The 22365-nt window shown below is 39.5% G+C and overlaps 1 protein-coding gene across 1 annotated transcript in view; it reads right to left on the bottom strand.

The window, feature by feature from the left end:
* Positions 1-4688: 4688 nt before the first annotated feature.
* The window catches only part of LOC125904594 (CMP-N-acetylneuraminate-beta-galactosamide-alpha-2,3-sialyltransferase 1-like), a 112773-nt gene continuing 95096 nt past the window's right edge, over positions 4689-22365 (bottom strand). The window contains exons 4-7 of the mRNA XM_049602112.1: positions 18068-18247; positions 11802-11847; positions 9587-9706; positions 4689-9411 (exon numbers count right to left, since the gene is read on the bottom strand). Coding sequence (XP_049458069.1) covers positions 9238-9411; positions 9587-9706; positions 11802-11847; positions 18068-18247 — 520 coding nt within the window. The 3' untranslated portion in view covers positions 4689-9237. The remainder of the gene's footprint in view (positions 9412-9586; positions 9707-11801; positions 11848-18067; positions 18248-22365) is intronic.

Genomic DNA, 22365 nt, shown 5'->3' with positions numbered 1-22365 from the left:
AGAGACATGAAACTTTGCACAGAGATGCCTCTCCTCATGAGGAACACATTTGCCTCAAGAACCCATAACTTCCGCTTATATAGATTTTCCGCCATTTTGAATTTTTTGAAAAACACTTCAAATGGATCTCTTCTTTGAGCGATCTGCATGAAACTGGGTGAACATAATCTAGGGAGCAATATCTAAAGTTCCCTCTTGGCAAAAGTTGGAAAACTTCCTAAAACTGAGCTTCTATAAGGCAATGAATATTGTGGAGGGCGTGGCTCATCACATAAAGGTGTATAACATCTCAAGGGTTTCACCCATCACCACGCAACTTTGTAGGCATATGACCACACATAATCTGAGGGGACCCCTCCATTATTGAGCCCATCAAACAAAATGGGGGCGCTAGAGAGCTCATTTCTTATCTAGGCCTAACCGCCATATGGATTTTTACTAAACTTGGTAGATATGTAGAACAGGACGCCTCAAGGTGACTGGAGAAATTTAACTCTAATTGGCAACTGGGTGGCGCTATAACAACAGAAAAATGCTTCAACATGGCTAAAATGCAACTGATCGCTGTGGCTCCCCCTGTGGACCAATGTTGTTGTTGTTTTCCTAATTTTTGGTATGACTAAGTCATGGTATGGTATGCTGTACATAATCACGGAAACTGTCAGTGTGTCATTCTGTCTGTCCCATATTTTTCAAACACTCTGTCTGAATACATTGCTCTTCTTAATGGGTTCAGTTGACTATCTAATCTGCAATTTCCTATGACCTGTATCCCAAACACACACCATGTGAAACTGTGCATGGGCAACTGTGCACTCAGTGAGTATGGACTACTTATATCATATCATACAAAACATATCATGCTGATTGCCTTGATTTTTCTGCTACAGTTTTTCATATAAAGTCCTGGACTCCTGCTCCAACACACCTCAAAGGTATACACTGTATTTTTCAAACCACCACATTTATTCATCCAGGTACTCCTTGCTTTGCATATCTAGTTATGAGTTCACACACAAACATATTAAACCTATTTAATTACCTAAGAATTCCCACCTGTTACACCATCACAATCATCTCAATAATCATGATGCAATAATGTTATATATGATGACGTAACAACCCCAAAGGGGTAATTCTGCATACTGAACACTTTTACTTTTTATCATATCATATGTTGATCTCACTTGTCTTCTTGAGTAAAATTCTTCATTCAGGTCTTATGATTATGAGGCTTGTAAAATCTGAAAGTCAGTGCTGTGTAACGCACTAAGTTACAGGCAGGAGGTAATTAGGCTCTTTAGCACTTGCATGCATTTTATGGCTGACATTAAAGTCAACATTAGATCAGAGGGCCTCACTGAGTAAATTAAACTGTACAGAGGTGGTGGTAGCAGCATGGACTGCATGAATGCATTTATATTTAGCAGTACTGAGCTTTAGGTCATTTGAATGGCTGCAAGTCTGACAGACTCCATGCACTGCATCACACGGTCTTTAATTATGAGCTTATATGTCCTCAGACTAACTCCAATAGAGTTTGCATTGTGTGTATAATAAGAGATTTCTCAGGCTGAGTGAGACTATAGGCTGTGATCCAATGCACAACTTATAATTACTCAGATGGCATTATACTGTATAAATGGAAATAGGAACTAATGAGGTTCCAGCAAGTTCAGATCTATCTTATATCTCATAAACTATAAATGCTTTCATTACAAGATGTGCTCATATGATTGATGAGTGTGCCATACTGTGTATCTTAAAATAGACTATAAATACAGTCACTGATTTGAACTCCACAGCCTGTAAAGATAAATATGTATCATCAAACTCAAGAATCATAAATATCATCATTATGTGCTCAGCAGGAGCTGATCAATGTGCAGCACTGAGCATTTTAAATTTTGAATGGAGTGTGCTCCTGTACACCAGCTGAGATATGAATATATCTCATTACCTTTACATGTCATTATTATAAATTCATACAAAGATCATTTGCAGCTGAACAGTTTTAAATCTTAATGTAACCCGTACAGTGCATAAGGCTGTGTTATAAATACAGTGAGGGTCAACAGGACTCCATAGTCTTTAATGTCACATTCATGTCATCATCATGAGTTGTGATGTTTAAATTAATTTTGTGCTGTTTGCAATGGACAAAGCTATAGATACCAAGTTGAATGATTTTTTTTAAGTTATAAAGAATTAAAATGAAGTGGAAAGACAGAAATAACACTGGACATAACATCGGAGTGGCAGGCAAATATTAAAAAAAACAACCAAAGAGTCATTGCACAGATGTTGGGCTCCAGCAGCAATATCACTTTCATTCATTCATTCAAACCTTTATTTAAGACTCGGGAAATCAATTGAGGGAGAACCTCATTTTCTGTGATGCCGAGCGTGAACAAAGACATTAAAAACAGTCAATAAGCAAACAAAGAGCCATCATGCATATCAATTAAAACAGAAATGAAATCATACAAAACAACAAACAACAATAACAATAAATGATCCTTAAAAGTGGAACAACAGGGTGATAAATATGCCAAGCTGTAGGTGCATAATTAAAAGCATTTACACTCTAAACAGCCATAAAGGTGCCTACCTGTTTAACCCAAACCAATACACACACACACACACACACACACACACACACACACACACACACACACACACACACACATATCCTTACCTGGGTAACAGCCTCCCCATACTGTCAGTAAAATCAGTGCTCCCATATCTGCGTCCCTGCCAGAACCTTCCATATTATAATAATAGGTTATACATCTATTATCAAACTGTGCATTTATTTTACTATTTTTCACTTTGTGCTGTTTTATTTATTAATTTATTTAAAAATATGTATTTCTTGTACTACTACCACTTGTATCATCATCATCATCATCATTATTTATTTATTTACATACACATAGCCAAGCACACCATATTTAACAAATGTCTCCACATTTAACTGTCTCTACAAGATATGATTAGAATTATTCTGACAATTATTTTATTGTTTTAATCAGTTGTTTGTTATTTTCTACTGTCAGTGACATCAATGCCCCTCCTCCGCATTCCTGCCAGGACCCTCCATATTATAATAATAGCTGTCACATCTAAATATCAAACTGTGCATTTATTTTATTATTTTGTATTCCTTCCTTACTATTATCACCCAGCTGTTTTATTAATTAACTCATTTATAAAAAATGTATGTCTTTTAATAATAATAACAATAAGAATAATAAGAGTTTTAATAAGGAGAATTATAATGAGGAGAATTATTAGTCATCATCATTTTCATTATTCATTTACTTAAAATCAAACACATAGGCAAGCAGCCCAAATTTATCAAAATTCCCCAAATTTAACTGCCGTGACAGGATATTATTAGAATCATTCTGACGATTAGTTTACCCTTTTTATCTGTTGTTTGTTATTTTCTATATGCTGGCAGTGACATCAATGCCCCACCTCAACATCCCTGCTAGGACCCTCCATATTGTAATATATATAACATAATAATAAAGCTGTCACATCTAAATATCAAACTATCCATTTATTTATTTAGCATTTAGTATTTTTCATTTCGTCCTTACTATTACTGCCTATTTATTTATTTATTCATATTTGTTTATTATATATTATTATTATTATATTATTATATATTTTATTTTTTTATTTACAGTCATACACGTGTGTGTGTGTGTGTGTGTGTGTGTGTGTGTGTGTACACAGTGTTAAATTCTGCACATCACCTTGTCTTCTTTCTTCGTCTGCTCCCCTTCCTCTCATTGTTATGTCTGTGTCGTCACTATTTACACTTGATTTTGTTTTTGCACCAATAAAAAAAAAACAACAGAATAATGGTTGCTGATTCAACAGCCACTATAATTATTCTAATTTGTGAAAATGAACATGTTTGTCCCACAGCAGCCACCAAACAGCTGCACTGCACTGTGAAGTCAAGCTGTGAGACGCTGAGCTGCTTTATAATGAACAAGAAAAAAGCAGGAAACAAAAAAACACGTCGCAGCACTCGGGGCCAAGTCCTCAGGGATAACAACTGTAGCTTAGGTTTTTAATCTCATTTAAGCATACAATTAAAACAAAATCAAACATCCTGCTGAAGCGCAGTTTACCATTCATTAGTTACATTCTGATAGCATCACATTGTGTGTTTAATACACATAGATTATTACAGCTTTTCTTGAATATGAAATGGAGAGAAGAGATAATAACCACGGAAGCCTTCTGGCATTCATACATTTTTATTATAAGTCTGTTAGTTGTGGTGTGTAATGGTGGATTAAACATACCACATAGAGAGGGGCACTAAGATAAACACCCCCTCACTAATTAAAGCTGACAAATGAGCATGTTTCTGATTTCATACTTTAAATGAAAACAATTTAAATGAGAGAGATGAAATGAATATCTATGAGGGAACGCACAACCTTCCCAACAGCGGAAAGGGAAATAAATTCAATGTTCAAAAGAAATCTGGATGTTTTTTGGAAACAATTATTTTGCTGCTAGAACCAATGAAATCTATTTCTCTTTAAAATATTTTATTTATAATTATCCACATTTTCCTTTGTCTAATTAAATCATTTACACTGACCTCAGCTTGCAATATTGAGTCTGCAGTCACCAGTCCGTGCAAACTATCTGTCTATATTATAGCCTCCCACACAAATGTGCATAAAACTGTGAATAATTTATAATCAATTAACCTCTTTGTCCTTTCACACTTTTCAGAAAAAAAAAACTCCAGCTGTGTGTTTCTGTACTGTGCACTGATAACTGAATAACTGAATAATGCAAGTTTTTCATTATCCAGCTCTCCCACACAAGTCAATATTAATGACCTCTTCATACTCGGAAAAATACACAGCAAACATAGAAATTAGATTCTTGCTTTAATGGGTCTTATATAACTTCTCAACCAGTAAAACCTCAACAAGATGGGGATCACACACAGGTGAGTGACGGACTCTGTAGTCATGTTTGAACACAGTTTTAAAAGTGTCACATTTGACTCATAATGGACGAATCCAGTGATGTTGATGCTGATTCATGTACTTGTCCACTAGGTGACAGTGTCCCCTGCAGAACACATGCACACCACTGTTGTCTTCAAAGTGGCTGGCAAATTTGAATTGAGCAAACATTGTGGTTTTGCCTCTTATCAGCACGCTCTCACATGGAGAGGAGGAAAAAAAAAAAGACCATGACCGGGCAAATGTCCCATTACGTTTCAAGGCACATGGAGCAAATCATAGCCTATCACATAAGCACCAGCAAGCTCTATTCCTGGCCAATCTGAAATAACACTTAGGGTGTTTCAGATCAGAGATTTGTTGATGAAAATGATAACGCGGGGTCATAAAGCATTCGCACATCTACAACAAGTTCAGCAAATGCAGCTAATAATTTCAAGCTTGGGCAGCTGTGTGTCATCAAAACTGCAGAGACCAGAGCCAGGGATGTCGCCCACATGTATATGCCCAACAGTTTCTTCTCTGGTGTGTACAAAACATCTCATCACTTCAGATGATTATACTGTATGTATCATGCATATGATCCTTTAAATTGACACTGTACACACAACAAGAACATAAACTTATAAAGGTTGCTGACACATTTAATAATACGGATGTTAATAATTACAACACAGTACAATTTGATGGTAAAAATCAAGTCTTAAAATCTCCCATTAAAGGCACTTAACACCTTGTTATTCACATGTATATGTCACATTAATGTTCACTGATAAGGCACCCCTGTAAATACATCAGGTTTCAATGATGCATGATGAACGTCTACAACTTCAACAACAACTTCAAGAACCTGGTGTTTGTGTTTCACTTCAAACTTGCATCATTTTTTCATAACACTGTGGCATGAAAACCGTATTGATGGCTTTTACCACAACACAACACTTCTTGCTGCAGGTCTAGTGCCAGTGGATGTGTTCTCTCATTAATGACTGCTCACTTTGTAATGAGCCATGTAGTTCAAAAAATAATAATCTGCGATCCGAGATTTCTTGAACAGTTGTGGTGTGACCTTTGACACTGCCCCAGCACTGCGCTGATAGCTGCAGCCGCAGTTTGCGTGTAGTACTACCACTGGAAGCTACCAGGTCACGGGTATTTCGGGCCGTACTGTGGGCGGTGAGATCATGACCTCTGTTTTTTTCTGGGGAATTTTGATGAGAAATCTTAAATTCTACAATCTGAAAGAAGACCAAGAGGCTGTACTTATAAGCACAGTGGTTTTCTAATATTTGCTCATTAGGACAAAATACAAATACAGGCTGATGTGAATGTCAATAGTTTTGCAGATGCTTGATTGCTACTGAAGTATTGGACAAGTTAAATTGCAATTCAACCCAAGGAGGACAGGACTCTGCACCAGATTTCACTGCAGTCCATCCAGTAGTTGTTGACATATCGCAGTCAAAACTACAAACGTCAATCTGCTGGTGGGACAAGAGCGAACATCAGAGGTCAGGAAAGTTACTGAGATTTATCTTCTTTATCTCTATCAATCCATGCGTTAGTCTGGACCAAAGTGGTGGGGTGAGCAACCAAGTGATACTGCAAGCATGGCTATAAATGTGCACAGTTTCTGTTTTGGGGACTAATTTCAGATTTTTTTTTACTTAATATATAAAAAATTGACAAATATTAATAGTATTTAGTATGTCATAACCAGAATTTTATTTCTGGTGGTGTGGAGAGGGCTTTGAAACATCATACTGAATATCATGTTAAGAAATAAAATTCAAAGGAAATATAACTTAACAAATCAATGCATAAAAGAAATATGACAAAGCGAAATAACTTTACTGATTTTATTTCTGTGGTCAAAACTTGACTACAAAAGTGAAGTTGGCCATATGTTTGGGAGACTTGAACTGACTTCTAAAACCTTGGCTACAGCCCCATGGGTAGTACAATATATTCTGTGGGTCTGATTCTGAATTAATTTCAAGGTCCGTTGTGTAGGATTTAAGGCATAAATATAATCACAACAATGTTTTCTTTAGTGTATAATCACATAAACTAAGAATCAGACTGGCTCTAGATAGGGCCATGAGTGTTTTCACATTAGCCACTGTAGTTCTCCTACACATTTGGTACTGTACATGGGGGGATTTTCAGTTGGTTGCGCTGTAGGAAGCAAAGAAGGAAGTAGAATAAAGAATGTAATTCCTCATAAGAAGGAAGATTGGGGGGGTGGATGGGCCAAATAAACACAGGACTTTCCCTCAGGAGACTGGTATTCAGAACCATGTTTTTTCCTAAACCTAACCTATGTAACTTTACTCAGGCTGTTCTCATGCACTGTTTGTATGTTTCCTACGAAAGGTAAAGCACCAGAATTCGTACATATTCCATGTAATGATATGCCAGTAATTTTTTTACATCACCCATGTTTTTTGGATGGCTGTGATTACATATCGAGTGCGCTGACAGGAGTAAAGAAAGAGACAGTTCCAAGTGATCCAGCTGGGAGGCAGGTTGGAGTGGTGGATGGTTCTCAAAACACAGGACTTTCCCCAGAAGGCCGATGTTCGGAACTGTGTGGGCATCCTCGCTTTTCCTAAACCTAACCACAGTAACTTTACTTGCCTAAAGCTAACCTCCATAGCCAAGCCAGTCTCACCCCAAAGTCATCAAAACCAGCGCTTGTCCAGTGACCTCCGGCGTCAGACACTGACAAAAAAAAGCCATCCTTTCACGTTCGCATGATACACGGGTGGTTGCCGTTATTGTTTAATGGCCCAGCGGCGTCAGGGGGAAGCGTGGTGGGACAAAAACGAAAGTTAAGGGGCAAAAGGTCAGAGTAGGGTGGGTGGGAAGCGTGGTGGATGGATCCATTAACCACTGACATTCACCCGGGAGGCCGGTGTTCACTTCCTGTTTGGTTGTAAAGCCAAACCACGTTTTTTTTTTTACTGAACCCAACCATGTGCATGTGTGTGTGTGGCTACGTTGTTAAAGGAAAAAAACGTCAATTCGCGGTATTGTACTGATGTAGTGCATTTATTTTGCATGTAACAGACAATGCATGTATCAGGCTGAAGTTGACACAACGTCCTAGGACGCCAACAACAACAACACACCCAGGGTACCTTGCACTTCATATCTCAACCTAGAAAGTCCATATCCGAACGTCGATATGTGACGAGGTTGGAGTGAGAATGTGTTGTCGTAACGTTACGTTAATTACCTAACTTTAAGTTAAGATTGTCATGTAATTTGTGGGCCGCTGATCTGTAGGACATGATACGAAATGTTGTATGAGGATATGTTGCTTTACTTGCCTAAACCCAACCTAAGTAACTTAAGGTTAGGTACGTAACTTTATGTCACATACATAATTCGTGGGCACTACTTTGTTTGATAACATACGAACTGTTGTATGAGGATATGTTGGGCTATGTCAAACTATATTTTACCAGCTGTAATCAGACAAGCAAGATGCAAGTAGTTCTTATAGTGCAAGTAGTTCATGAGAATTTGGTCAGAATTGGTCAGTGTGATGGAAAAAGAGCTGATTCTCATATCTGCCTTTACAATGGAAAGTTATACAGCTATAGTTATTTAGAGCAGAGTCTGGATTCTTTTATGTTTGTTATCTGTCAGTTTGGACGAAAACAGTTTCCATTATACTTCCTTGTCACGTCTATACATCAACAGATCAATCATGGCACTTTGTCTCCTGCTGTCAGCAGAGCGTATTTATTGTCGGTGACCATAACCATACAAAGCTTAAGGTGGCCACAATGCTAGCCATTCATAAAAAAAGAACATAAAGACTATACACATACTATACAAGAGTACTAAAGCTGTTTATGTATAGCATGCTTGTTGACAAGACGTCTTTGTCTTGTCTGTTCACTCCCAGACAAATTTCAGTGGGGATTACTCAAACAAATGGCAGTGTTGCTTTTGTCTTACTGATGGTCTGTCGTTGCCTGTGTCTCAGCACACAGAGACGGAAGCTCTGTTGGTTTGTCAATAGCGGTGGCATTTCTTACACACTGTGTTAAGTGAAGAAAGAGAAACTGGACAGACCAGAAGAGTTCATGTGAGAATGTCTTTGGGAATCATGACAAAAGCGTTCTTCCAGCGTGAGGCGGTGGAAAAATAAACAGTGAAAGGCTGCTGAGGTTCATTTGGTGGTCATTCCGCTGCACATATGGGCTCGGTATCATCTGCCTCGAAACATTCGGATTTTGTGCTTGTCTGCCAGCAGCAGGGTGACATTATATTCGTAATCTCCATCATGGACTCCCGTATGTCGAAAGGCTCCGGCCAAATGGTTCTCCTCCCAGTAGTGGTGCCAGTTTCCGTACTGGTCAGCACCGAATCCAAACACACTGACCTGGATGCAGAGGAGGAACAAAAGCACCATGTAAAACATCATCCACACAAGCACTTATGCATCTTTTAAAACACACAACAGCTTTTTGAGAGCGCCGTGTACTTGTCCTTGAACAGGTTTTCCATCTTACTGAGGAATTTTAATCGCATGTCCCTGAGACAGTGGTTGAACTCACCTCATCACATATGTGGATAGCGAGCAGTAAGCTGAGGAAGCCAGTGGAGGGATATCGTCCATGACCCTCGAGCCAAGACTCATAGACGTATTTGAAAAATGTTGGACTGTAAATCAACACCTGCAACAGAGTTATAAGAATTTTGGAGCTCTTTGCAATTCACTCAAAGAAGAAGTAAGAAAAGATTTTGAAGTTACAAAAAAAAAACTGCATTAGAGAAGACACAACAAGGAGAAGGAATATTCAACATAAGCCTTACACACTACACAGCCAAAAGTAGCATACTCTGGGGAGCTTTGGTCTGGGGCTGTTACCAATGGCTTGGGTTTGGCCGCTTAGGAATTATGAGAGTGGCCAGTGGGCAGTGCTCCGTTTCAGCTTGACTGTTTCCAACATGGCTACTGGGTCCCAAACTTTCTCATTCAATCAAATATGTTTCTGAAAACATTTGGGGTGAGAAATAGGCAATGCAGTAACAGAATATTCATCCATAGTTGATCAGCGCTGCCTAGTTTGACAGTTTGACTGCAGTTCATAAGCAGTGACTGACATGACTGGCAGCTGCGTTAGAGACTCCTCAGCTCTGATTGGTTGTTTTTGTTATGTAGGATAGATTCTAGCAATGCCATTATGCTTTTTTTTGACTATCTGTCTCATGCACTAATGTCTAGATGGAGTGAAAGCTTCAGCAAATATGACAAAAAGTTATTTATAAAACCATAATGCTACAGCATGGCAGAGACTGAAAAGTGCTCTAATGGTATGCCTCTATATGCTGATGGAAAGTACTATGTCACTGTTCCGCTGCTGTTGTAGTGACTAATGGCACTTAAAATAGGTATGTCACTCCTGCTGACTGGCAGATAGCATTTTTCACCTGCATATACCAGTGTTGTACCACTCTTGTTTTTTACATGCCAGTTCTTAGCTGTATATCACTTAAACTAATGGTATGTTGCTGTTGTTTGACCAGCATATGGCAGACTGCAACAATATGTCACTGGCTGATAACACTTCCCACAACCATATGATGACTCTTACTAAAATATGCCACGGCTGTGCAGCAATATAACACTTGTCAAAGTGAAAAACCAACCGGGCCTCACTCCCATCTCGTCAAAAACAGACGCTTGGTCAGTGGCCCCTTTGGCATCAGACACCAGTGCACCAAAGCACCCTTTAGAGGCATTTTGTGAAAGCTGGGGCCACTACTATAGTATAAAGAAAGTCTGCATAGAGCAGGCAGGAGGGGAGGTGGATGGGTCAAACAAACTTTGACTTTCTCCTGTTAGACCTGGACCAGAATCCAAAAGTCAATCCAGTTGTAATAGCAACATGAAAACAGAAGTTTATTTTGAAAGGACACAATGTATATAATGAGCAGAAATTGGCATGTCGTCCCTAAGTGTCCAAAACTGATGCTGGAGGGTACTTAGTGTCATGCGTCATAGTTTGACATGTAGGGCCAATGATCGAGCGTTGGTATTTGACGAGTTTGGAGTGAGAATGTGTTGAGAAACGCTGAGGTGGAAGTCTCAGATCCTCTGCTCAGGTAAAAGTAGAAACACCACAGTGTAAAAATGGGCAGCACCATTACAAGTAGAAGTCCTGCATTCAGAAATGTTACTCAAGTACAAAAGTATTACCTGCGAAATGTCAAAAGTAGCAAAAGTAAAAGTAGGTCTACGTAGTATACCTAAACAAGCAATATTAATAATACATGGTATTATTGGAGATAATTACTTAATGGTGTAATTTGTCCAATTTTTTATGCATTACTGATTAGACTATGAGTAAACATACAAAATGTACATAAAACCTTAATCTGAAGAGTCCCTAGTAACTGAAGCTGTCAAATAAATGTAATGATGCAAAGTAAAAGTATAAAGTCACATAAAATTAAAATACTCAAAGTACAAGTACCTCAAATATGTAAGTGGAGTGCTTGGGTAAATGTACTTAGTTACTTTCCATCACTAGACTGGCACACTGGAGTCAGTATACAGTAATTAATTGTTTTGTGATGAGATGTTCAATTATCACATCTAAGTGGAAAGTTAGAGTGTCCACATACTTTTGGCCATGTAGTGTGCATATGGGTATATTAAGTCTTCATCCAAACCTTGGTTTTGATGGAAGATGGAACAGAATACATCACTGCCAAACAAAAGTCATGTTTAAAAAGAGTATACGATAAAACCTTTGTATGACTCACCTTATCTTTGTTTGCCTTTATCCTGGCTGCAACAGGTGTATATGTGCTGTAAAATAAAAAAAATACTAGGAGTTAAAAATGTGTTAAAATGACATTAACTGCCTTACAAAATCCCCGAAATCATTCAAATCAATCACTGATATCACATCCACAATCACAGTATGAACTTCCATGACTTAAGTCTCATGTAATTGAGGTACAAGTTTCAGAGCTGAAAAATGAAGTGCCAAAAACTGCAGTTCCTCAAATGGCCACTTGAGGCTGGCTCCAAAAGTGAGTCAATCTCCATAGACCTCCATGTTAAAATGCCCAACTTAACAGCAGAATTAAACCTGTTTACAGCCTGGTAGGTAATTTCCCCTTTAACAACTGGACAGGAGAGTATAATTCACTCGTTTTAATGTTATTAAGGCTTAAAGTTATGCATGATTACGGGTGTAGCTTCTTTAAGTGCCATCCGTTGACAAGTTGCTACCATAGCGCTACCACATGTTGGTTAGGTAATATAACCATGGAGTAACCCCAGAGCCGTAGTTGTTGCTATCTCTGTGTTTTTTAGCTCGTGAAAGTTTTATTGTGACAATTTGGTCGCCTAAAAAAAAGGCTTGCATTTTATTGTTTATTGTTTATTGGATCCCCATTAGCTTCTGCAGCATGCAAAAGCTAATCTTAGCATTTGGTTGTACTAAAGACACTTTAAGGAGCTGGATGTTCAAGTTTTCCAGGACATAGCCTACAATTTGTTTTCAAGATGGTGCCGACATGAGTGGCAGCCTCTCCAGTAGCTCTGTCTCTGTAGTGAGACAGAGCAACAAAAATTAGCACTAGCATTATCACAGTTGACTATAGCTGTAAATGCACTGTGCTGCCCGAGCTAGCAGCTAGTGTTAGGGTTCGCTCCACCCAAATATGGTTATTTCTGACTTCAAAAATCCAAAATGGCAACAGCAAAAATGCCAAACTCTTCAAAACAGGAGTCCACAAACCAGTGGGTGACATCATGGTGGCTGCGGCCATTATTTTATACAGTCTGTGTTGAGGACATGTTGAGGAATGTTGATAAAATATCATAACCATATTGTGAAGTCAGCACAGTTTGCTCACTGTCATATTTTTTGCATTTTGCATCGTTAATCACATGAGAGCGTGCAGTGCTGAGTTGCTCGTCATTCCAGTTTGGTGAACAAACAGTAAAATTAAAAGATTAGAAATGGGAGAGGCTCTTTGAATAACAGTGTGTACAGCAGCTCCTGCGGGGTGTCCACATTCAGTTTGCATATGAAAATGTTGTTTTCATAGGCAAAACTTGCATTTATACCATTCCCATGGATAAAGGAGCAAAGAGAATGAGCACATTGAGCTGTTAAAGTGTAAATTTAAAGTCAGTGTAAATACCACACCACGCCTGTGAAGACTTTTTTGGGAAACGTAAAGGGATGGCATACTAATGACTGAAATGAAGAGTAATGATTACACTGTACGATACAATCCAGACAAATGTTTCCAATTAAAATAAGGTTTATCAAGGCTATTGCCTCTGCAGCAATGTGTCTCATTAAAATTCAAAGACTGGCTTAATGTCGTTTGGAAGTGTGTGCTGTACAATAAGACTGTCCAACCAGCTCCTCTACATTTTGTGGTGAATGAATATGTAAATTGCCTGCATGGCGTGCGTCTGTTGCATTATATTACACACTACATTATACACGCTAATGTTAAAAAGTACATCCTTCAACACATACAGGCTTGGCATTTTAGCACAAAGAAGTGCTTCAATTTCATGAGTGTGCATATGCACCAGAAACAGTCCCCTCACACAGCTCTGTCCTCTCATAGTGCCCCAATCTATTTAACAAGACTAGAAAATGTAACAAAATAATTCACAGCACTACTGCCAGTAAAGTGAAATTTAATGATGCAGAATGATTGCCTTGGCAGAGTTGGAAGACAACTGCACATTTATAGGAAACATTTGTTTGGATTAATTCGTCCTTCTACCGTCGAACATGTTGGCGTGTTTGAGTTACTGGCAGCGGCTTCCTTTGTTTTTGTTTTTTTTTTTTGGATGTCCACTAATGAAGCTAATGTTTCCGGGTCACTGAGAATGAAGCAGCTGAAGGTGAAATTTACTGGAAGATTAACACTGAGTGATTATCCTTGTTATGGCAATCTGACAAACAGGAATACTGAGAGAGTGTTGTTATGACAATCTGGTATTCGGAAAGTGTAAATGGATTTGGGAGCACGACACATGCATGATGTATCGTAATATGTTCAAGGCTCTTAAATGTTTTTGAACTCTGATTTCATTTGGAAGTGGTGGGGGAAATGAAGCCCCTCTGCTCCTCATGTATCTAATTAAGGATGAAAGTACATTTATGTTTTAGTCTTGCATTACATTACATTTTGGAGAATGAAAAAGAAAAACTTAAACCATGGAATAATCACAATCAAGCATGTGTCTTAAAGGTCTAGTGTGTAGGATTTAGGGGGAAATACTGGCAGAAATGGAACATAATACAGTAACTATGTTTTCTTCAGTGTATAATCACCATGAAAATCTGTTTTTTCGTTCTCTTAGAATGAGCCGTTTATTTCTACATAGGGAGCAGGACATCATCCACAGAGTTCACCATGTTGCACCACCATGTGTCCACAGCAACCTTGAATGGACAAACCCATCACTGGCTCTAGAGACGGCCATGCACGTTTTCACGTCAGCCACCGCAGTTAGCAGTCCCTCCTCAGTGAACAGTATCAAAGTAAAACAGATTTGGTAACACTTTACTTGAAGGTATCTACATAAGGGTGACATGACACTGTCATTAACTTGTCATAAACATTATGTACATGTCATAAATGTTTATTACTGCTGTCATTAAGTGTCATTTGATTTTTGTAATGTAACTTGACATTAAATTTGTTTGGGAAGTCCTTATTATGACAACTTGACATAAACCAGGATGACATTAACAAAAGATGTCTTTGTCATGACAATAATAATAATCATTATGTCAACTTGTCATAAACACAAAGAGAGGTGCATTTCTTGTTAATGTCAAGTTGTTATTATAAGGACATCCCAATCAAATTTAATGTCAACTTGACAACATGACAAAGACAACCCAAACAATATGAACTTGTTATTACAAAAACCAAATGACACTTAATGACAGCAGTCATGAATGTTTATGACATGTACATAATGTTTATGACAAGTTCATGACCGTGTCATGTCATAGTTATGACAATGTCATGTCACTCCTAGGTAGATACCTTAAAGTAAAGTGTTACCACAGATTTTGTCGACGCGAAACAGATTTATTCAGTGTTTTTTACCAGTTTGAATCACTGTGTCTGTTTTGGAGAGGAAAGCAATTCTCTGGATGTTTTGGCTGCCAGTGAAAATCTCCTGAACATCTGGATCTTAAGCTGTAAGAGAAAAGAGGTGAGCATGTGTTGGGCAAGCCACCCGTCTACATACCAAACAGCATTGGAGATGCACTGATTTATGATGTGAAAGTGCTTTATTCAGTGTTTTTACTGTCATAAATCACTGGGTCAGTTTGCTTTGGAGAGGAAGAGACCTCTGTGGATAATTCGACACCCGGTAAAACCTCCTGAATATCTGGATCTTTAATTATCAGAGGAAAAAAACATGAGCACACATTAGCAGGTGCTGGGCTAGTGGCCCATCTGCAAGGAGACTAACAGCATAAGAGAAACACTGATTTGTAATGTGAAAACTGCTAAATTCAGTATTTTCGCTGGTTTTAATCACCTGGTCTGTTGGAGAGGAGGAGACATCTGCGGATAATTCGACTTGTGGTTAAAACATCCTGAAGAATGAACGCTAAAGGAATCCTAACAGTTTTGTTCGAGCTTAGCACACGGGAGAAGTTTCAGCTCGTTGCAAGCTGCAATCCTCACCACTAGATGCCACTAAATCCCACACACTGCTCCTTTAAGATATGCATCAGTTTTGGACTATAGGCATCCAATCAATGCCCCCTTTGTAATGCTGTTGGCTTTTTTTTGGGACTTTATTGCCTGTGTTTCTTTTTTATATCATTAAATTTCATTTTTCTCATTAGAAGTGATTTTTGAGCTTGCTGACATTGTCTTTTGCACAATTAATGTTTTTTTGAGGTGACACCTAAAAGAAGTTTTTAATAACCACATGGTAAACTTCTCTTTATTTGACAATCTTGAAGATTTCAGTCCTGGCTGATCTGATGAAACCTGTCTCCACTGGTGGTAACAGCGTATGTGCTTTAATACAGGTCACAGAGTTCTGGGAGCAGCAAAACAAACTGTTGTAGTTTTATTAAAAAGAAACTCAGGCAATAATTGCCTTTTTCTATCATTCTGTCAGCAACCTTGATCTGATTTTATGCTGCACACGGCATGAGTCTGTGGACAGCGGGGCACAGTAAAAGGAGTTGGTTATCTCGCTAAGTTAGAGGTGTGCAGCTTGTCGCCTGCAGCTCTTCATCTAACAGCTCACTGTGGCTGCTCCTGACTGTGTCATTACACCCTAGCCCATTCTCATCCCCAGAGTCGACACAGATGCTTTGTCACACCCCTCGGCATGAGATATTGACGCCAAAGGCACCCTTTAGCGTTTAAATGAGGCACACTGACTAATTCCAATGTCAGTCTATCCACGATACCTGATGCTAAGAGCAACAAACATAGTATATAAAGCGTAAAGCGAAAAGTCAGTGTTGTTTTCACATAACTTTATGTAACTTAGTATTAAGTGCTGAGCTATGCTTTTTTAAGGACTATTTCTTTTTGGCTTTTTGCCTGTGTTAACAGACAGTTTGAGCGTGAAGGGGAGACATGAGGCAGTGGGCCACAGGCTGGAACTGAATCTGTGGCCCCTGCAGCAAGAACATTGGCTTTGTACATGGGACACCCACTTTACCTGCAGAGCTACTGGGCACCCTGTGCTAAGCGAAGTTTTTAATGTGAAGGTGCAGCAGCAAGAAATACTCAGTTTGCATTAGCACTAACTCAATATGGCATTTTTCCTCAAGTGTCACCCTAAATGCCAAGTTCATTATACTTCAAATATATAGATATTGCAATACAATCAACATCGTGTTACCTTTTTCAGTGACAGTGACATAACAGCTTTTTATCTAAATGACAATCCTGTTACTTAGCAATCAGTTTTTTACTATTTTTTTTTACTATTTATTCCCTTTTATGGTATGGATTCATTTTATTGTGTAACATATTGAGTGAGTGTTTCTTTGTCAGTGTGTGAAGCTCCACTCAAACAAATTCCTATCGACATGTCGACATGGCAATAAAGTATTGAATCTTGAATCTTGAATCTTGAATCTAACCTGGTCTCACTCCAAAGTTGTCAAAATCCAGGGCTTGGTCAGTGACTTCTGAAAGCCATCCTTTCACATCAGCATGCTATGTGACCGGTCATTGTTTAACTGTGCCCGGAGGCAACACAAAATTTAAGATGCTGGAAGTGTAAGTAGGGCAGGTGGGTCAGGTGGTGGACAGATCCAATAACCACTGACTTTCACCCGGAAGACCTGTGTTTGCTTCCCGTGAGATTCAAGTCAAACGTAACCATTTGTGCGTTTGTTGTTGAAGGAAAAAAAATATCAAATTGCAGTGTTGTACCATTTATTTTGAAAGAGACTGAATGCAAACGGTGTATTTCCTGTGAAAACGGAAGTGTACTTTGACACCAGACATCCCAGAACATCAACAACCAAAGACGTGGAAAGTCCACGACCAAAAGTGAATATGCGATGAGGTCAGAGTGAGAGTGTGTTGGCTATTAACACATCCAGCAGACACAGACAATTAGTAGTGTTAGTATTAATTTGGAGTCATGTTTGTCACCACCAGGCTCATGCTGGTCCAATATTAATTTCCTTGTTAAGGCTGGTTTGGTCTCCAGTACAGTACTGTGACAAATATCTGGCTCCTTACAGTAGCTGGTAGCTGGTTGCTAACTTTATTTGACAGTCATGTGGTGCTGGGAAGCTAGTGTATGTTTTTTTTTCCAAAACAGCTGTCTGCTGTGGCTCCAAACAAAGTTGAAACTAAAATAATGAGCTGAAAGATGCTAAAAAGCTCCGTGGGGCTGAGGGTAACTGCAGAGTCAGGTGATAATTCTTTGTGGATTCAGCCCTACAAGCAGCACCTTGCACATTAAACATAGCGATTTGATCCATTCCTCATATGAAATATTGATCAGTGCAGCTTTAACATTGTATAAGTACACTTACTGTTTAATGGTGCCCGTGGTCAGAGCACTAATGATCCACTGCAGGTCCAGAGTCTTGAAAGGGATCAGCACTAGACTGGTGGTGTTGTCTAGGTCTATGGCACTTTCTGGATACATGACATGATGCGTTGTTCTGGCACCCACGTCCTCCTCAAAACCAGTGGTGGGCGCCTGGTTCATTCTGCAGGGACAAAGAAGCAGAGATTCTTTTGTGTCTGGGCTGTTTTTTGGCCGTGCTTATCCTTTCCAAGACAGCTCAAATTGAGGTTTATTTCACCCACATGTTACAGAGATGGGAAACATCTGGCTTTTTGTTGTGCTAATTCCCACAGTCTACAAAGGGGTTAGTTGTCACGAATCCCCAAAGTCAGCCAAGCCATATGGCACAGAGACACGCAAAACCAGCCATGATGACTACTGCGAGAAACAATATGTAAATATAAAGACACAGAAAGACAAAAGGCACAATTTGTCCCGCTTCGCCATGTTTTGGACATCCAAACAGCAATTCAGAACAATCCAGCGTCCATTTAGAGCACAACAATTACCGCTTGGCAAGCTAGGCAAGTCGTCCCCATTATTATGTCCAACAATACACACACAAGCTGGAGCAGTAATTGGCGGGAAGATAGTTTGACAGTGGCAGTTGGTGTCGGTCAGTGGAAGGAATTGACAAAGAGAAGAAAAATCATGAGGCTGACCCCCTGTGTGAGCAGCATCACCTGTTTGGGTGCTTCGGTCTGAGCAATATCAACCTCCTCATTACTGACTGTGCGATGACAGCTATATAACAACTTGACATTTTCAGCCTGAGCCTGTCAGGACTCCAAACAACCTCCTGGGCTATCTTAGAGCTGATGAGATTTTTGCTATTTCATGTTGTCACGTGCAAGATACAAAATGACATTTAAGATGTAGCCTCTCCAGTTAAAAAATCACCTTGACCCTGTGCATCTGGAGATAAATTCAACCTAAAATAGGTTCTTGGGCAAATACAACCGAAGTGAAATGAAATATAAATGGATATAGTTTTGGGGAAGTGGGACAAATATTCAACATTATCAGTCACCACCAAAATCTTTCATGTTTTGCTTGCTTTTTATGCTCCAAGCTAATGCTAGAAAAGACAGATAGCTTAGTTACATCAGTACTATCAATAAGAAAGGTATGGTTGTATCTTATCAAGAAAGTCAAGTCAATGTCAATTTATTTATATGTAGCCAGTTGCATCTTGTCTCAAATGGTTGTACAATTTTCTGCATTTAATCCTTGGACTGGCTTTGAAAAAGGAAAGACTCCCTTCACATAGCACTCATATTTTGACCTGATTTATTTTGCCTCATTCATAAATATATAAAATAAATAAATAAATAAATAAATCATCCTCCTCTTCTGCATTCTCAGGTTTCTGCTGCCCGAGGTATTCACTCAGCAGCTCATCTTTGGGGGCCATCTTCCTGATGTATTCCTGGATCTTGGCTGTTTGCTCCTGGACAGTGGCTCTGGCGCAGAGTCCTTGGCCCCCCTCGCTATGCTTAGTGTACAGTCTCAGGATGATGGACTTGGGGTCCGAACAGGGACTCAAGCTGGCGACCCTCCGATTCCCAATCCAAGTCCCTATGGACTAGTCTGGGGCCGTTAGTGGCTGTTTTGGTAAGGAAACGGAACCAGGGCGAGTGAGACAGGATCCGGAATTCGATGGATGTGCCTTTCCATAAAAATAAAAGCACCAAGCTAATAAAAATGCAGTGAAACTTTTAATTTAAAGAATATAATTTACAAGAAAAGCCCCAAGCCATTAAGTTAATTAATTTTCTTACACCCCTCATCACCCCAAATCGATGGTGCGCCAGAATTTAAAGTTTTACTATGGTGAACACTTTTAGTTTGGTGAATTTGGTGAATACCGCATCTGCTCCCTAGACCGGAACCAGAATCCAGACAAAATTCAGAGTGAATAGACACCAGGCTCTTCGCTTGAAGAGCCTGGTGACGCGAGGCTACTATGGACTGAGCTACTGCCGCCCCTAAGTAGTGTGCCATGTCTTGTCAAGCTACCTGTTTTTCATTATTTTCACAATGTAGATTAATTTCCTGTTTTATTTTGTTACTCCTCGTCTCTCATTTCAGATCCCCACTTCCTGCCCTCAAGTGTTTCCCGCTTCTGTGATTGTCTGCCCGGCCCTGATTTGTTTCACCTGTGTCCAATTATCCCTGGCTCCCTTGTGTATTTAGTCTCTGCACTCCCTGCTCCTTGTGCCAGTTCTTTTCAGTGCTCCTGTTCTTTTGATCCTTGCTCCTGTTTTGTGACCTCATCTTTTGCCGAGCCCTTTTTGGATTATTTGCCTTTCTGACTGCCTGCCTGTGTACCGAACCCCTGCCGTGTAAAGACTTTTGATGATTCACTCAACTGTCTCCTGAGTGGTGCACTTGAGTCCAACACCTCTGTGAACCTGTGTTGTCAGAGCGGAGGGGAATTGTTGTCACCTTATTGTTGATATAAAAATATAGGTTATAGCAGCTTCAAAGCCAAATATTATGCATAAAAATGCATAATGCAAAAGCATATTTGGCTTTTGAAAATATCTAATCCAGTGCTAAAAAACACTGAAAGGTTGGGGCTCTGCGTGAAATTCAGGGTTCTTAACATGGAGGTGGCTGAGCTGGCGGCTAGCAGTTAATGGTGCTAACTCCATAAGCAGCGCTAAACAACAGCCCCTAGAGCTAAAGGTGTTACCAGGGACACTGCCGTCCCATCAGCAGTAACTGTCATATGGGATTCACACATGCAACAAACCACAGCTCTGAATGTTACATACAGAACCTTTGACTACATTAATCACCCAAAGTAAAAACATATTACATCAGCTTAGGAAAACAGGAGGGACATGGGGACATGACGCACAGCTGTCTGTAATGCAACAGCTAACTAAAGCTACAGCTGTGAAATGATAGGAAGGCCAGTCAGTCCCAGAGGAGAGAAGTGTTGTGTCACCAGTAATAAAGCTGCCGGACCAGATGTGCCTGTGGTTATTATCGACACAGCAATGATTATTATGATACTGCATCATCAGTTGTATCATTCTGGGGAGGGGGGAAGGAGCCATACTTTACAGAATAATGATGTGTCATATTGCATGAACACATCTACCAAACTCTCAGCACAGACTGTTTGGTCCATTTTACATCAGAGACGGAGGAGAAAGTGCAATTGGGTTTACTCCCCATTAACGAGTAAGTGTACTGTTTCATCTTGTCAACTGTTCAGGGAAGTAAAGCCAGGTTTTTGCCAGTGCTGCATGTTGCTTTGGTGCTTTATATAGACTGAAACTGCAATCTATGGGAGAAGAGAAGTATTGGCAAGAGGTTTTATGGCGCAATACCTCAGAAGAAAAGAACAGTTTTCGACAGGACTACATTTGTGGATTTCTCTCTTAATGGTAACTACAGCTTCTGGGGATTTAAGAATTGCTCACCAAATGGATCCCTGCCGTCCAGAGCAGATGAAAAAGGATGGCAGTGAGGGCAGAGGAACACCATGCCACATATCAAATAGTATAATGTGAAGAATTCATCACTTCTGTGACACATTCAGAGATATTTTACTGTAACACCACACCGCTTTATGTTAGTCATTGCAGGGAACATTAGTTTGCCTTAGACTAGGCTTTAATGGAACTTTACATAATGTTTTTCTCTCACACACAACAAAAAAAACAACAATAGTCCTTATTTTCTTCTCCTGCTTTCTTTGTCCAAAAATGACCAAACATAACCCATTTTTCATCACACACAAAAAGGCAAGAAACGTTTCTATTGTTGAACAGCACAAAATTGTTACTCATTCACAGGTGTCGAACATTTCCTGAATTTTTACCTATCCTTTGTGCTACTCGAAAGCTCCTCTTGAGCTGTGTAGAAGGCTGCATCTTGTCATTACTCACTGCAGGGGTCAATGCAACAATAATGCCAGTCTGTAGGGGCACTCAAGAAGTTGACTCAGGTTGTTAAGTGGATTCAATGGGCTGCTCGTTCACTTAATCTTGCGGGGGCGTGTAGTGTCAACTGTTCTAAGGAGGCGAATATTTCAGATTGGTCTAATCAATATTCAACTTCTGCTCTAACTCCCCCCCTGGCGCTGGAAATTTGTACCAGATGGACTTCAAACAAACTGGGGCAGATGTTGAGCCTCTGAAAAGCCCATCTCACCAACAAGATGGTTCTCTCACGCATAGGAAACCAGGGCCATTTACCTGGAATACACAAATAGCCAGAGATGGCCAGCAATTTGAAAAAAGA

Source organism: Epinephelus fuscoguttatus, linkage group LG17 (assembly GCF_011397635.1).
Source record: "Epinephelus fuscoguttatus linkage group LG17, E.fuscoguttatus.final_Chr_v1".
Taxonomy (NCBI): domain Eukaryota; kingdom Metazoa; phylum Chordata; class Actinopteri; order Perciformes; family Serranidae; genus Epinephelus; species Epinephelus fuscoguttatus.
The sequence above is the reverse complement of the archived record's forward strand: the minus strand, read 5'-3'. Positions and strand labels throughout refer to the sequence as shown.